General features: G+C 39.3%; 1 protein-coding gene across 1 annotated transcript in view; it reads right to left on the reverse strand.

Annotated features, from left to right (window-relative positions):
* The window catches only part of lmbrd1 (LMBR1 domain containing 1), a 170812-nt gene that overhangs the window by 5615 nt on the left and 148527 nt on the right, over positions 1-16670 (reverse strand). The window contains exon 15 of the mRNA XM_080448670.1: positions 2955-3046. Coding sequence (XP_080304796.1) covers positions 2955-3046 — 92 coding nt within the window. The remainder of the gene's footprint in view (positions 1-2954; positions 3047-16670) is intronic.

Genomic DNA, 16670 nt, shown 5'->3' on the forward strand with positions numbered 1-16670 from the left:
GCTATGGTTTAGCTCTCCCAGAGCATCCACGACAGAGCAGATGTTTGCAGTCCGTTAAGCATTTGGATTGTTTGCGCCATGTAAGGTTATTTTCCAAAGATCCTTCGCCGCTCCTTATTCTGCACGTTCCCCACTGTGGCTTTACCCATTAACACATTAACTGCCAAGACCGTAGTCCTACGGGCCGTTAAATCCAACTGTTAAGCGCCGAGACCGTAGCCCTACGGGCTGCGGTCTTTTCGCGCATGCGCGGTCCGGGTGCACTTTCGGAATTTTTTTGATCCACTTCCGTTTCCGGTTTGATGACAGGAAATAGAATTATTTGGGATCCGGTTTTGACGCTCACGCCCGCTCCCATTCTACAGACGAAACTGAAACTCAATTCTCTTCCTGTAGTTTTTTCTCCTCGCATTTCACTGTTTAACGTAATCCGCTCTAACTCAAACATGGATGCCCCGTTTGACACGTGGTTTTCACTGGGAGATACAGGGAGATCTCGCGGATGTAAACAGACTGTGTAGCGCTCAATCTTAAGGATTTTAACAAGATCTATGGCGACATGAAAAAAACAAAAAAACAACAAAAACACCTTGGCACTGGTGAGTACATTATGAGATTAGCCCTTGGCAGTGGATGTGTTAAGACCGGGAACTAGGCCTGACCTCGACTAAGTCGACTAGTCGACTGGTTAGTCGCGGGGGGTCCGAGTCGACTAAGTAAAATTTTTTTTTTTTTAAGGGCCAAAAATGTTTTAAATTGTTTTTTGGCCAAGTCTACACCTGCAACCACACGTAACTTCCACTTTATTCTTCTTATTCCTCGTCTTTGTATTGGTATTGTTTGTGTTGGAGCGCCTCAGTGCGGCTGCAGAGTTCATGTGCAACCTCTTAAGAGAGAGATAGAGACACTAGAAACTCTGCTGGAGACAAAACAAACTGTGTAGACTTGGCCCTTTGAAATAAAATGTATTTTGGCCCAAAAAAAAAAGAAAAGTCGACTAAACAAATCCTTAGTCGGGGACAGGCCTACCGGGAACACATCTGTGTCATTTTAAGATTTCTTTGGCAATTAAAAAATTAGCAGATATACAAGCTCATAGCGCGGCACCGAGTGCCGCAATATAAGCTTGTATATCTGCTATTTTTTGAAAAATCATGAAAACATTTGCAAATCTTTGAATACATATTGTTTAAAGCGAACATTTGTAACTCAAATCTTTGCTTCTGGAGGTCCCTGGAACTAAATATTTTACAAATGTTCGCTTTAAAACAAAAAGAGAAAGATTTGCACTTATTTTCCACATAAAAAAAAGAAATGCAGATCTACATGCTGAGCCGAGTGCCCCGCTATGAGCTTGTAGATCTGCTATTTTTTGGATAGCCAAAGGAATCTAAAATGACAGAGACGCGTCCCCGGATTGAATGGGTTAAGAGAACATACCTGCCACTTAAACCCTATACTTAATCGACCGGAGTCCCCCAGGGCTATACTAGGCCCCCTTCCTGTTTTCGCAAAACATTAAATATCTTTGCATTTGTATTTTTATATCGTTGTGTTAGCACAGTCCTTGCTGAACATTTCAATGCTTGTACCATATGAGTGAGTGACAAATAAACCTGTCTTGTTTTTTTTAACCCAACACATTAACTGCCAGAGGTATTTTCATATTTTTTTAGCCAGTGCCAGAGTTTTTCATTGGAAAAAAAAAAGTACTCAGGAGCCGAAATACAGCATTTTAAAGTTTTAAGTTAACAAGGAAGTGGATAGGAGTCTAGATCTTCAACTAATCATATCTCCTTGGTCTTTGGGTGAAATTGGAAAAAAAAAACATTAAAAAAAAAAAATATATATATATATATATATATATATATATATATATATATATATATATATATATATATATATATAATTTTTTTTCACTTCACGTAGATCTACGCGATTGTCACGTGGCGGCTTTAAAGCGGTTCGCGTAGATCTACGTGATTGGCAGTGAATCAGTTAACACATTGAGTGCCAAGAACGCATGTATGCGTTCTTTGCGTTCTTTTGAATCCATCACTTGAGTGCCAAGAACGCATAGATGCGTTTTTTGGAAAAAAAATAAGAAAACATTTTTTTTTTTTTTTTTTACATTTTTTTTTTTAAATTTGACCCAAAGACCAAGGAGATATGATTCACAGAAGATTTAAACTCCCATCCACTTCCTTGTTAACTTAAAACTTAAAAATTCTGTATCTCGGCTCCTGAGTACTTTTTTTTTCTCAATGAAAAACCTCTGGCATAAAACAGCAAAAAAATCTGAAATAACTCTGGCATTCAATGTGTTAAAGGGGTAGTTCACCCCCCAAATAACTTTTTTTCTATTGATTACTCACCCCATGGAGCCTTGAATTCATGGATATTTATTTGTTTTTGTCGCATTCCTTCCTTTATTATTTGATTATAATAAATTTAGCCCCATTGATTCCGGTAGGAGACACAAATGCATTTGTGTCTCCTACCGGAATCAATGGGGACACATTTATTATAATCAAATTATTGGCTTAGGAATGTGACAAAAACAAAAAAAAATCTATGACTTCAAGGCTCCAGATGGTCAGTAATCAATAGAAAAAAAGTTATTTTGGGGGTGAACTACCCCTTTAAGACCTGAGGCGACTCTTAAAAATGTTTTCTAAATCCTAACAGTTTTTTTTTTTTTATAAATAAAAAAAAATAAGTTTCAAGATTTTTCAAAAATAGCAGATCTACGAGCTCATAGCGCGGCACTCGGTGCCGCGCTATGAGCTTGTATATCTGCTATTTTTGAATAGCCAAAGAAAGCTAAAGTGACACAAATGCGTTCCAGGTCTTAATGGGTTAAGATAAGAAGGTGGCATAATATATTTCTACACCCTGTCCATACTGCAGGTTTGTCAGGATTGTTGACATCTAAAGTACGTCCTTGAACTTACCCCGATGAATACCCAGTTACCGAAGTAGTAGATGGTGCTGAAGAACCAGAATTTGTGGAGAAAGAGGTATGACCTCGTCACCGTGCATTGGTCTGAAAAATAAGAGAGACAAAATGAGAGAGAGAAAATGTCAGTTAAATCCAGCCGGTATTGTAACGTCAAAAGATATTATCTCCACGACTGCTGACCTAGATATGCAAAGGGGAGAGAATGCCCTATTTCCTGTACAGGAGATCACAACACATCAACATAGCACATTGGACGCTTATTTGAGATGTGAAAGTGTTTAACACTCACAGTCACAAAAAGATATTCATACCATCTTTTGGTACAACATCGCTTTGTGCTTTAATCACTTGAGCCCCCCTAAATACTTAGTACAACAAATAGCAACGATAGCTAAAATCTACATGTATAAAACCCACAGACAATTAACCGCTTTCACTTTGAAATTGTTTCAGATATGGTGAAAATAGCAGATATCTACATTGTTTAGCTACTTTTGCGTGACACTTTTGCATTAATTTACACAAAAAAAAAACACTTAAAAGTTGAAACATGGACTGGGATTCTATGTGCTGCTACACTGTTTATCCAGAAGGAGTTTTAAGCAGTTGTTGCGTAATTGTGTATGTACAGTATGTACACGTGTATTGTATATGTAAAGCTACAGCAAGTAGCACTACTGTCATTCTAACTGTGTCCAGAGAGACAGCACATATCCATAGCTACACTGTCTGAATCATCATGGTGACAACACAACAGTTCATTAAACCTAAGCACAGCAATTAAAACATCATGGTGATTTAGCACTACACAGCAGCTTCTCTCCTGGCCTGTATCACACGTTATTTCATACTGTAGATGGTAGGACATTAGGGAGCAAACAAAGCAAGAGTTTTGTGGCCGATACCAATCTTTTTGGAGAGTCCTAGACCACTGGTGATGTTTTGACTGATATTTTGTCAAAAAGTCTGAAACATTTTCCAATCAATTTGAAAAACGTAGATTTGTAGCTTCTACTTAAGAGCATTCAACTTTTAAGCAAATAAATTAAACAAAAATAACGTTTTGACAGATACAAATTTGGTACATATGTTAAAACTCCAAGAACACACTTAACTCTAATTATACAATAAACAAGCAAACATGTAAATATAAAATACACACATGAACTGAACTTTTGGGCATAATTGCTGATACTGATGTGGTAAAAAAAAAAGTCAAATAATGGCCCATATATGATCGGCTGTAGTAGACGTTCTTGGAAAGGTATCAGAAGAATCTATCACTGGCTGTTTCTTGAATCTGTGTGCAGACTCTGTGCTGTCTAGACTATTCACAAGATAGCCTCCGGGCTCGCTAATTAGAAAATGGGGGAAGTGATACATAACTAATCGTTAAAATTAAGACCATAACAGAACCGACAGACCCGACCCAGATACTTGAAATAGAAAGACAAGTAGTGGAATATCCATCATGAAATGAAAATCAAAAAGGCCTATTAAAAAATGTATTAAAAAATTGCTTATTCAGATAAAGTGAAGAGGAAAGGAGACCGAGGGGCCTAAGCCTAAATTGTATTTATTGCGTGCTGGTGTCGCACACCACAAATCTACAAACTCACTTGCAGATCGGCTATTTTCGGGACATGGCACCGGTACACACTTAAATGAAGCATTAACTGGTGTTGATGCACAATAAAGAAAGAAAGCAACAAAAAAAAAGAGAACAAATGCACAGTGGAAAAGATGCATATCTGACTGAGTCAGTGTGCCCTTAAGAAACACAGGCACTGTTAAAAACCATTGAAAATGCCAAATGTCAGCAACTTCCTGGCTATTAACCCATTAAGACCGGAAACGCATCTGTGTCATTCAAAGATGTCTTTGGGATATTAAAAAATTGCAAATATACAAGCTCGTAGCGCAGCACCGAGTGCCGCGCTACCAGCTTGTAGATCTTCTATTTTTGAAAAAGAATCGTTAAAATGTGTGCAAATCTTTGAATGTATATTTTTGAAAGTTTGTAACTCAAATCTTTGCTTCTGGGGGATTCTACAAATGTCTTCTAAGTCCTTTTTAAATGTATTTGGCCGTGGACCCCCATCTCAAAATATTTTGTTCCAGGGACCCCCATAAGTTTCTAACAAAGTAAAAAATGTTCGCTTTAAAAAATAATGTATATATTCAAAGATTTGCACACATCTTCACTATAAAAAAAAAATAGCAGATCTAATAGCAGAGCTCATAGCGCGGCACAGAGTGCCGCGCTATGAGCTTGTAGATCTGCTATTTTTGAGTAGCCAAAGTCATCTTAAAATGACACACAGATGCGTTCCCATTTCTCGGTCTTAAAGGGTTAATGGAGAAGAAAAATAATTTCTGAAATATAGGCGGTGGCTAGCATGTTGCAGATAATAATGCAATTGCAATAAATCAGCCAATTGTACTGTTATACTTTAGTTATAGTCAGTAACAGATTTATCTAGACAGTAGTGCTGAACACAAAAGTGCTTTGGTAAGCAACGCTGAAGCAAAAGGTACAGCATAGCATGAGAAAATGTATTTTCAGTCAAAGGAAGTGACTGCAGTCTTGACGGTGGTGCTGTGTACAATAAAATGAGACAAATACCGCACGTTGATGGAACGTACGGTGTCTATAACTGCACAACCAGAACCCTTGGCAGAGACCCGGGTTATAGATAGCCTTGACCTGACTTGAACCACATGAACCCGAGTGTCCCTATTCTGGGGGGGGGGGGAGCAACAGCAGATCTACAAGCTCACAACGCGCTGTAAAGATATTTAGTGTAGAACGACAAAAGGAGGGAACCTAGTATAGACCTCATGAGGGACTCCGGGCAACAAGCTATATAGGGTTTAGGTCAGTGGTTTTCAAACTTTTTCATGTCAAGGACCCCCAAAATGATATGTATTTGGCCACGGACCCCCATGTCTAAACATATTGTTCCAGGGACCCCCACCAGAAGCAAAGATTATAGTTACAAATGTTCGCTTTAAAGGTTTGCAAACATTTTCACGATTACATTTTTTTTTGCAGATGATCTTGTAGATCTGCTATTTTTGAATAGCCAAAGTATAAAAGGTAAAAGTGGCTGAAATTATTGTGATGCTATATTAACACATTTTGCTGGGGACATCCCCTGGAAGGCTGGAACCCCGCCAAGGACCCCCTGGGGGTCCCCCGGACGCCACTTTTGAGAACCAATGGTTTAGTTCAGCCCAGTTCAGTCCAAGGATTCATGACGAGACGAGTCGTATGCCGGCGTCAAGTGCCGACAAGCTCACTATGCGTGTAGATTGGCTACTTTATGCCTCCATCGTACCACGATGGAGGCATAAATTAAGCATTCGGACACTGCAGCGATCTGAAAATACCCCCTTAACCCATTGAGACCTGAAGCCGATTCTACATGTCTCCTAAATCCCAACAGTTTTCTGAAAAACGTATGTTTCTATATCAGTGGTGCTCAATCTTTTTCATGTCAAGGACCCCCAAAATGATATGTATTTGGCCGCGGACCCCCATCAAAATATTTTGTTCCAGGGACCCCCCAGAAGCAAAGATTTGAGTTAAAAATGTTCGCTTTAAAAATATATATATTCAAAGATTTGCACACATTTTCACGATTTTTCAAAAATAGCAGATCTACAAGCTCGTAGCGCGGCACTCGGTGCCGCGCTATGAGCTTGTATATCTGCTATTTTTGAATAGCCCAAAGTGTAAAATAATGCTTTTTAGCTCAAATCAAAAAATGAGACAGTTCCAGGTCTCAATGGGTTAAAGCCCCCTGAACACGCTGCGAGCGTCAGTTGCACACGTTATCAAACATTGTTTACAACGGCTGAAACCACACCTGGAGGCACCAATTGGACGCGTCAAAACCTGTTCGCGCGTCTCTATATGAAAGCTCGGATCTATTTTGGGTTGAAAGCAACAGAGAAAGGTAACCTCTTTCTATTCTCTCTTGACGTGTGTAGTCAGGGATGCTTGCATCAGTGACGCTTTGAGCATGTCACGGCCTTAAAGGGATACTTCACTTTCACATAAAATAAACATTAAAAATAAATATAAAAACTTTTTTCATTTATTTTTTATATATTTTTTAAATGTTTATTTTATGTGAAAGTGAAGTATCCCTTTAACGCGTTAAGACCGGGAACGCATCTGTGTCATTTTAAGATTTCTTTGGGCTATTCAAAAATAGCAGATATACAAGCTCATAGCGCGGCACCGAGTGCCGCGCTATGAGCTTGTAGATCTGCTATTTTTTTTTAAACATTTTGAAAATGTTGTGCAAATCTTCAAATATATATATATTTTTTTTAAGCGAACATTTGTAACTCAAATCTTTGCTTCAGGGGATTCTACAAAATGTCCTCTAAACCAGTTTTGTGATAAAACTGTTGCTCTAATATCAATGGTTCTCAAACTTTTTCATTTGGCCGTGGACCCCCATCGCAAAATATTTTGTTCCAGGGACCCCCGGGAAGTTGTAACATGAGTTAAAAATGTTCACTTAAAAAATATATATATTCAAAGATTTGCACACATTTTTCAAAAAATAGCAGATCTACAAGCTCCTAGCCGCGCTATGAGCTTGTACATCTGCTATTATTTATTTGAAAAATCGTGGAAGATTTCTGCAAATCTTTGAATATATATATATATATATATATTTTTAACACAAATCTTTACTTCTGGGGGTCCCTGGAACAAAACATTTTGAAATGGGTCGGGGGTCCACGGACAAATACATATCATGTTGGGGGTCCTTGACATGAAAAAAAAGTTTGAGAACCACCGATATATAGCAACATACGTTGAAAAAAAAAAAAAAAAAAAAAACGTGTTAGGATTTAGAAGACTTATGTAGATTTGAGTTACAAATGTTATATATATATTTTCAAAGATGTGCACAAATTAGCAGTTCTACAAGCTCGTAGCGCGGCACTCGGTGCCACGCTACGAGCTTGTATATCTGCTATTTTTTCAATAGCCAAAAAAATGCCACAGATGCGTTCCCGGTCTTAAAGGGTTAACACATCGACCGCCAGAGGTTAATCTCATAATCTCACCAGTGCCAAGGTGTTTTTGTTGTTTTTTTGTTTTTTTCATGTCGCCATAGATCTTGTTAAAATCCTTAAGATTGAGCTCTACACGGTCTGTTTACATCCGCGAGATCTCCCTGTATCTCCCAGTGAAGATCGCGTGTCAAACGGGGCATCCATGTTGTAGTTAGAGCGGATTACGTTAAACAGTGAAATGCGAGGAGAAAAAACTACAGGAAGAGAATTGAGTTTCAGTTTCGTCTGTAGAATGGGAGCGGGCGTGATCGTCAAAACCGGATCCCAAATAATTCTATTTCCGGTCATCAAACCGGAAACGGAAGTGGATCAAAAAAAATCCGAAAGTGAACCCGGAAGTGAATAGCGCGAAAAGACCGTGGACCGTAGGGCTACGGTCTCGGCGCTTAACAGTTGGATTTAACGGACCGTAGGACTACGTTCTTGGCGGTTAATGTGTTAAGAGCCAAAAGCTTTCTACTGCCAGTATTGTGGAGCAGTAGCTCAGGGTTACACGTCACCTTAACAAGGAAAGACAGCAGCTCCAGTGGAAAGAGGGGAATCGTGTCACTGTCGATGTTAATGTGGTTCAAACCGTACACGAATTCTGAATGATGTCGCACTTAATGCACACTCGCATTACAAACAGTTTAAATATTATGCAGGGGCCAAACCCAATATTTCATTCATGCTGCAAAAGACAAAACGGCGACGGTAAGAGCCTGGGAAGCATGACAACCTCCATTTGTGTAGACCAGGGGTGGGCAACGTTTTTGGGCACATGATCACTTAGTCATTTTCCAAAGGCTGGCGTGATAACCCAGTGCCAGGCAGTGTAACACATAGAATGCAGTAGCATAGAATGTGTTTTGCACATCAAGCAATAATGGTTAATAATTGTTGTTTTTCATCAACTCAATTGATCATCTCAATAGGCCAATCTGATCAGCTGGTGGATCAAAACGAGGTGGTTGTCCACCCCTGGTGTAGAAATTGAACTATAAGATAAAGTAATGGATACTTTACTTTATATTATAGCATTGTCATTGGTGTGCATGAATCATTACAAAAAGGATTTTAAGGATTCATGCACCCTAATGATAATGCAGTTTCACTACTATTCACTATTCTAGAATTGTATTCAGGTTTATTTTTATGCCCAGCTCAATAGAGGAATGCTGCCGCTTCTGAGTTGTTGGGCATTCATTCCATCATGACATTGAAATTTTGGCTGCTCAAATAGCATATTAATGACATTATTGTGGCATTCTTCTCTAGTCCATTTAGCCTGCTCTCTTCCATTTAATACCACTCCTAGTCCTTTTGCACTTCAGTTGAGGGTGTTTTGTTGTCCGTTATTGCAAAAGTAACATAATTACATGACACACAAAGTAATATTGTAACATTGTAGAGATTGTTCTGTAGTTTGCACAAGCTATACGATCTACAACAGCTTCTTTCATTAACCCATTGATACCTGGAACGCATCTGTGTCGCTTTAGATGTCTTTGGCTATTCAAAAATAGCAGATATACAAGCTCATAGCGCGGCACCGAGTGCCGCGCTACGAGCTTGTATATCTGCTATTTTTGAAAAATCTCGAAAATATTTTTTTTCAAAAAACTGTTAGGATTTAGAAGACCTTTCTAGAATCTTCTCAGGTCTTAATGGGTTAATGTATTATGGCCCACCAGTGAAATTCATACATTGAAGTTTCTTAGTGTTTTGAAATTAACCTGGGCACTGGGCAGATAGTAAGGATTTGTAAGGATTCCTAACAGCTTGTCCCTTGTGTGGTTTCATTCTCAAGATGTGAAAGAAAGGCTATTTCCATTTAACCTTTTCACACCTGGTTACATGTGGCTAGACTGCCACTTGAACAAAAGACAATTTAATGGACTGTAAATATGATAGCGATGCAGTGCATGCATGTGGAAAAATTGTTTTTGTTTTGTTCACAGCGCAGAAGATTGGCTTGCATTTTAGCTACACACAGCCAACAAAAAAACTATTGATCTGATAATAGATGAAGAAGCGATGCGTGGCCATGGGTCTGTAATTATGTCAAACTGAAACCCTGACGAAACTCGTTGGTCACCTGCGTTTTCTTTTTATTCCTTGCCATATGGATTAATAACATATTTTCTACTTGAACTGAACAGAGCTGCCTTGGACCTTCTTTAACCCTTTAAGACCGGGGAAGCGTCTGGGTAATTTTTTAGATTTATTTGTCTTTTTTTTTTCAAAATTTTTAGTAACCCAAATCTTTGCTTCTGGGGGTCCCTGGAACTAAATATTTTTAGATGGGGGTCCACGGCCAACTACATATAGTGAGATGAAAAAGTTTGAGAACCACTGACATTATAGCAACATACGTTTTTTGGGGGGATTTAGAAGACATTTGCAGAATCCCCAGAAGCAAAGATTTGAGTTACAAATGTTCGCTTTAAAAAATAGATATTCAAAGATTTGCAAAAAAAATCTCATAGCCGCGCTATGAGCTTGTAGATCTGCTATTTTTGAATAGCCAAAGAAATTGTGCGTTCCCGGTCTTAAAGGGTTAAGTTCACCGCCTTATTTTTTCCACTGTGGTGCCTACAAAGGAAATTAACTTAGAACTATTATCATTAAACTATTGATATTGCACTGTAGTTAAATAAAATTGTTGTAATGCGATGCTTTAGTATGTGACTTTTTATGGTCCAAACAAAGGTACAGTATTGACAGGAGATGCAGTCGACCCTAAGGTATTTTCATGTAGTCAAATACTGTATGGACACCTTTGAAAAATAGTTTGGACGCCCCTGCATTAATACAATAGATTTCCGATAAAAAAAAACAGCAATACTGTAGAACTGCCTTCCAGCTACAAGGCTAGCAGTCCAACTCAATGTTTGTCCATGCGCCGAGTGCTGCCCGAGGGACGCTGGTCTTAGCTAATGTTAGCATGGCTGTCACCATGTGTTTAGTCTCTCAAGCCAAGGTGTATGTATATAGTTCATGATCTTTGAATGCTACAGAGAGTCTGTAATTCCACCTCGCGAAAGCTGTGACATGAATCGTTCATCTGTCATTTCTGTTCACGGAAATACAGTTTAAAATATCTTTATAACATATTTCCGTAACATGCCGAGCAGCAAGCTAAATAGGCTTGGACTGATTTGGTTTTCAGTGGGACTTATTTCCAGTACATGACTGCAAAGGCGGAACAAAAGTGGGCCGTCAGCTTTGTTCTAGGCATTTGCAGCGTTTTCCGAGGGAATTGGCGGAATTGTTGGAAAATTGCGCGAGCCAACAAGCTGTGTCGAGAGAATACCATGTGTTGGACCTGACAGTGTTGGATCACAGCATTGCATATTTTTGCATTAACAGAAAAATGTAAAACTTTCGTTTTGCTTTTAATTTAAGCCAATAAGACCTGAGGATGATTCTACAAATGTCTTCCAAATCCTAACCTTATTCTGAAAAAACTTATGTTGCTATATCAGCGGTTCTCAAACGTTTTCATGTCAAGGCGGACCCCCACAATTATATGTATTTGCCCGCTATCTCCCATCTCAAAATATTTAGTTCCAGGGACTGCCAGAAGCAAAGATTTGAGTTAAAAATGTTCGCTTACAAAAATATATATATTCAAAGATTTGCACAAATTCAAGATCTTTCAAAATAGCAGATCTACAAGCTCGCAGCGCGTCACGAGGGGACACGCTGTGAGCTTGTATATTTGCTATAAGCACTTGGAATTGTAGGAGTTGATGCATTACATTTAGCTTGACTCGGTTGTCCCGACCCACAGGTTGAGAACCACTGGACAATCCAGTCAGTATATGTAAACAAGAAAGCCATAACCAATATACTGAGATCGACTCGCACTTATGACGCGATCACACATAAAACAGCCAGAACGCTAGCTGAGGCTGGGCCTAGGGAGTCGTGGGTGGGCACACATGCACGAAAATTAGCGGTTTCTGATGCTTATTTCGCGGGTTTGTGAAAATGGCTGAATATGACATAAAAATAATTTAATTAAAAAAGTTATATATATATATATATATATTAATTTTTTGGGGGGTGGGCAGAAAAACCAAATGGGTGGGCCCAGGCCTACCTATGCCCACCCGTGGCTACGCCCCTGATTCAACCTGTCTATCGCGCAGCTCTAGAAACGCTCTATAGACCTGATGGCATTGCCCCGTATGTTTGCTTCTTTGCTTCTGTGGTTTTGTGGCTTCTTCTGGAAGAGAGAATTGTTTACGCTCACAAATATTGATGGGACTGTCACATACCTTAGAAAATAACACAGGAATTATTAATGAGTACCTTTCCGGTTATAGGGGCAGGCATGAAGGAAAAAAGAACCCCCCCCCCCAAAACGGATGGTGTCAAACGGGGGGGGTTGGTGGAGCTGTCAATGATATGTATTGTGGTGTGGTGTCTTTGGTCACGCAACTACCGGGGGAAAAAACAAACAAACAAACAAACAAACAAAAATAATAATGTATCATTCATTAATCAAAAGTGAAATGGGTACACGGGCCATTCGGATGATAAATAAGGCTATTTGGTGCGGTTCTTAAAATACCCTACAATTATCCAGACTTTTAACATCCATATGAGGCTGGTACACAGTGAATGGGAGGACACATGTACTGTCTGGCTGTGTTAGAGAGCCATCTGGAGCCTGCTGGGATGTTCCTACTATCACACTGTTCTCTCTCACTGCTCCTCGTACTGACCCAGACCACATGAGCGGTGCAATCAACACACAGACCGTGCTCCTTCAAATAACACTCATTTAAACGCCATTCATTACAACCGCCTTTCTCTCTGCAGACATGAATGAGTTTCAAATATGTTTCTTCTTTTAACCGTTTAGATTGGCTACACTATTTTAACATTATTGTTAGATTTACTTATTGTTTTTGGTTTTAATTTTTTTTTTAAAGTAAAAATAAATAAATGTAAAGACAATTTTACATTTTGCGGCGAATTTGGGATAACGTTTGCCTAATGTCACGCCCTAAATAGGGACAACAGATTGAAAAGTGGTCATCGTAATATACTGGTGACTCTCAATAACCACACAGAGAGCACACTTCAAAGGCTTTTAACAGGTGCAGGGGATATCGGTAATCAGGCACAGGTGCGAATAATGTTCCTAATCAGTAGCTGTTCTTTCACACAAAGACAATCTATTACGGTTCATCAAGATGCTTTCCAGTACATATGTACTGTACTATAAATTGAAACCGGGGAACCCCACCTCAGCAGTGGTGGAAAAAGTACTCAAATGTTTTACTTAAGTAAAAGTACCAATACTGCAATATAAACATACTCTGTTACAAGTAAAAGTCCAAAATAAAAAATGTACTTGAGTAAAAGTACAAAAGTATTGGCATCAAAATGTACTTAAAGTACCAAAAGTAAAAGTACTAAATATTTGAAAATAGCAGATCTACAAGCTCACAACGCGTCGCGCTGCGACGCGTTGTGAGCTTGTAGATCTGCTATTTTCAAATAGCCTATGTATAAAATAGGGCTAAAGTGGTTAATGTAGGTTTCATAATATCATAGTTTATATCTGAAAAGTAACTAGTAACTAAAGTTTTCAAATAATTGTAGTGGAGTAAAAGTACAATATTTGCCTCTGAGATGTAGTGGAGTAGAAGTAAAAGTATTGGAAATTGGAAATACTCAAGTAAAGTACAAATACCTCAAAATTGTACTTAAGTACAGTACTTAAGTAAATGTACTTACTTTCCACCACTGCAAGATGCTTTCCAGTACATATGTACTGTACTATAAATTGAAACCGGGGAACCCCACCTCAGGTGCCGGCCCCGTTCCCCTCCATAACAAAGACTTCAAAGCACTTAGAAACAGGGAGGTCCTCCCGAGAAGCATCAGATCATACGAGGAGGAGGGCCCGTTGGTCCCACACTGTTTCCCCTGCACCACTCGGACCATCTGCAGCCCTCCCCTCCCTCCAGCTGCTTCGACCGAATTACAGGGGCTCAGAACGGGACCCGCAGATGGTTCACACCAGTGGTCTAGCCTAAACTTATTATCAGTGTACAGCGCTGACCCGTTTCACCTTGAAATCGCTACCATTTGCTTCTGGGGGATTCAACGAATGTCTTTAAATCCTAACACTGTTTTGTTTTTTGTTTTTTTACTAAAGTTGCTATAATATCAGTGGTTCTCAAACTTTTTCATGTCAAGGACCACCCAAAATGATAATGTATTTGGCCGCGGACCCCTATCTCAGAATATTTTGTTCCAGGGACCCCCCCCGCCAGAAGCAAAGATTTGAGTTACAAATGTTTTTCAAAGATTTGCAGACATTTTCACGATTTTTCAAAAATAGCAGATCTACAAGCTCATAGCGCGCCCCTCGGTGCCGTGCCATGAGCTTGTCTATCTGCTATTTTTGAATAGCCAAAGAAATCTTAAAATGACACAGATGCGTTCCAGGTCTTAATGGGTTAGTAAGAGTACCGGGCGGCTTGTATGTAGCAGGTAATTTCACCTTCAAGCCATGATACTGAAGAGAGTGCTACTGTACCCCGTCTGGCACCATGCATTATGTATGGGCTTTCATCCCTACCTCTCCACGCCAAAACACAATGGATGCATGGAGAGAGAGAGAGGATTCACTCACACGACACAAAAACAAACACGCGCAATGTGCATGCTTCAAAAAAGCCGCCTTTTGATATACAAGATGCTTTTTACTTTTTTTTTACTTTCCATTCAATCCAGCTCCTTAACCCTTTAAGACCTGAAGCCGATTCTACATGTCTCCTAAATCCCAACAGTTTTCTGAAAAACGTATGTTTCTATATCAGCGGTGCTCAAACTTTTTCATGTCAAGGACCCCCAAAATTATATGTATTTGGCCGCGGACCCCCATCAAAATATTTTGTTCCAGGGACCCCCCAGAAGCAAAAATTTGAGTTAAAAATATTCGCTTTAAAAATATATATATTCAAAGATTTGCACACATTTTCACGATTTTTCAAAAATAGCAGATCTACAAGCTCGTAGCGCGGCACTCGGTGCCGCGCTATGAGCTTGTATATCTGCTATTTTTGAATAGCCAAAGTGTAAAATAAAGCTTTTTAGCTCAAATCAAAAAATGACAGTGTTCCAGGTCTTAATGGGTTAAAAGCCTTGCTTTTACTACTTCAATAAAAGTTTAATAAAACTATTTTCAGACCGCTGACTGCCGAGGTTATTTGTGTCGATGAATGTTTGCCAAAACCACGGTGCACTCTCAAAATCCTTTGATCTTTTCTTCCCTTTTCTCATTTTTTTTTTTGGGAGAACATCACCTTCAAGAAATGCACCAGGGAGTGAACACAAAACCTGACAAACATTTACATGATGTGTCCACACTTTTTAACCACATCAATCCGGGCGTCCGTATTCGTGAGCGTTAAGCAAAATTAGGCAAACATTCTGCAAAAACAGCAGATCTACAAGATCACAACACATCTCAAGGGGGACCCCGGTCAATGAAGTATTAAGGGTTTTTGGTTAACACTGGCCTAACCCTATTTTGTGCAAATTGTATCAACATATTGTCCAAAATAGCAAATCAACAAGCCCACAAAGTGTCACAATACTACATGCTGTGAGCTTGCAGATCTGTTAAGTTTCACTATTCCTTGTGCAACAAAGTAACTACTGTAGGTCTTACGTGGTTAAGACAAAACAGTGTAGCTTCCCTCTGATAGACACATTCAGAGCATCCATGGAGCTGTGCTAAATATTGTGAATAATTGTTTGATTTACTATTTATTTTTAATGCAATTAGTTGTAATGATGTGAAATGGAATTATGGCCCACTGCTGGGCAGGATTTGGGGATTGAGCTTAAATGTTTGAGGTAGATAATGATCAACACCTGACTCTGCCGGGAATCGGGAAAGCATGTCACTTTAGATTTGAACCACTTTGACCATGTTTTATACTTTGGCTATTAAAAAATAGCAGATATACAAGCTCATAGCGCGTTACTTCGTGCCGCGCAATGAGCTTGTAGATCTGGTATTTTTGAAAAGTTAAAGGGATTGTAGGCAACATTAAGCCTACATTTTAAGAATATTTATATATATATATATTTTGCATTTTTTCCCCTCTATCAGCCACTATACAATGATGCTGGGTGTTTTCCTGCATTGAAACACAGTCCTCTTTCTGAAATCCGTATTTTCCCTACTATTTATGTTTGTCCGGGACGTAAATGCATGGACGCGCATGTGTGCGTCCGTGCGCGTCCGTGCGCGTCCGTGTGAACTGTTCGGGTAAAACCGAATGGGACCGAGTGCAGCCGACAAAAATGGAACGAGCCGCCATTGTTTTCTCTGTAGGCAGTTTCAACTTTTTACTTTCGTTTTTAAAACGCTCTCAAACTTCTTTTTTGAGGCACGGAATTTACTTTTAAGATATTGTTTGGATAGAATTTAGTTGTTTAACTTCATATATGTGGTTAATTTATCATGAAAGAGCCTATTTAAAAATAAAAATTCAGAGAACCGGCAGGGGCGGGCAGTGACACCATTGTATCCGAATAAAGCAACCTATTTTCGGCACGTTTAGAAGTCCCCCCTGCGTCACCCCCT

The sequence above is a fragment of the Gymnoscopelus braueri genome (assembly GCF_963280865.1).
Source record: "Gymnoscopelus braueri genome assembly, chromosome: 14".
Taxonomy (NCBI): domain Eukaryota; kingdom Metazoa; phylum Chordata; class Actinopteri; order Myctophiformes; family Myctophidae; genus Gymnoscopelus; species Gymnoscopelus braueri.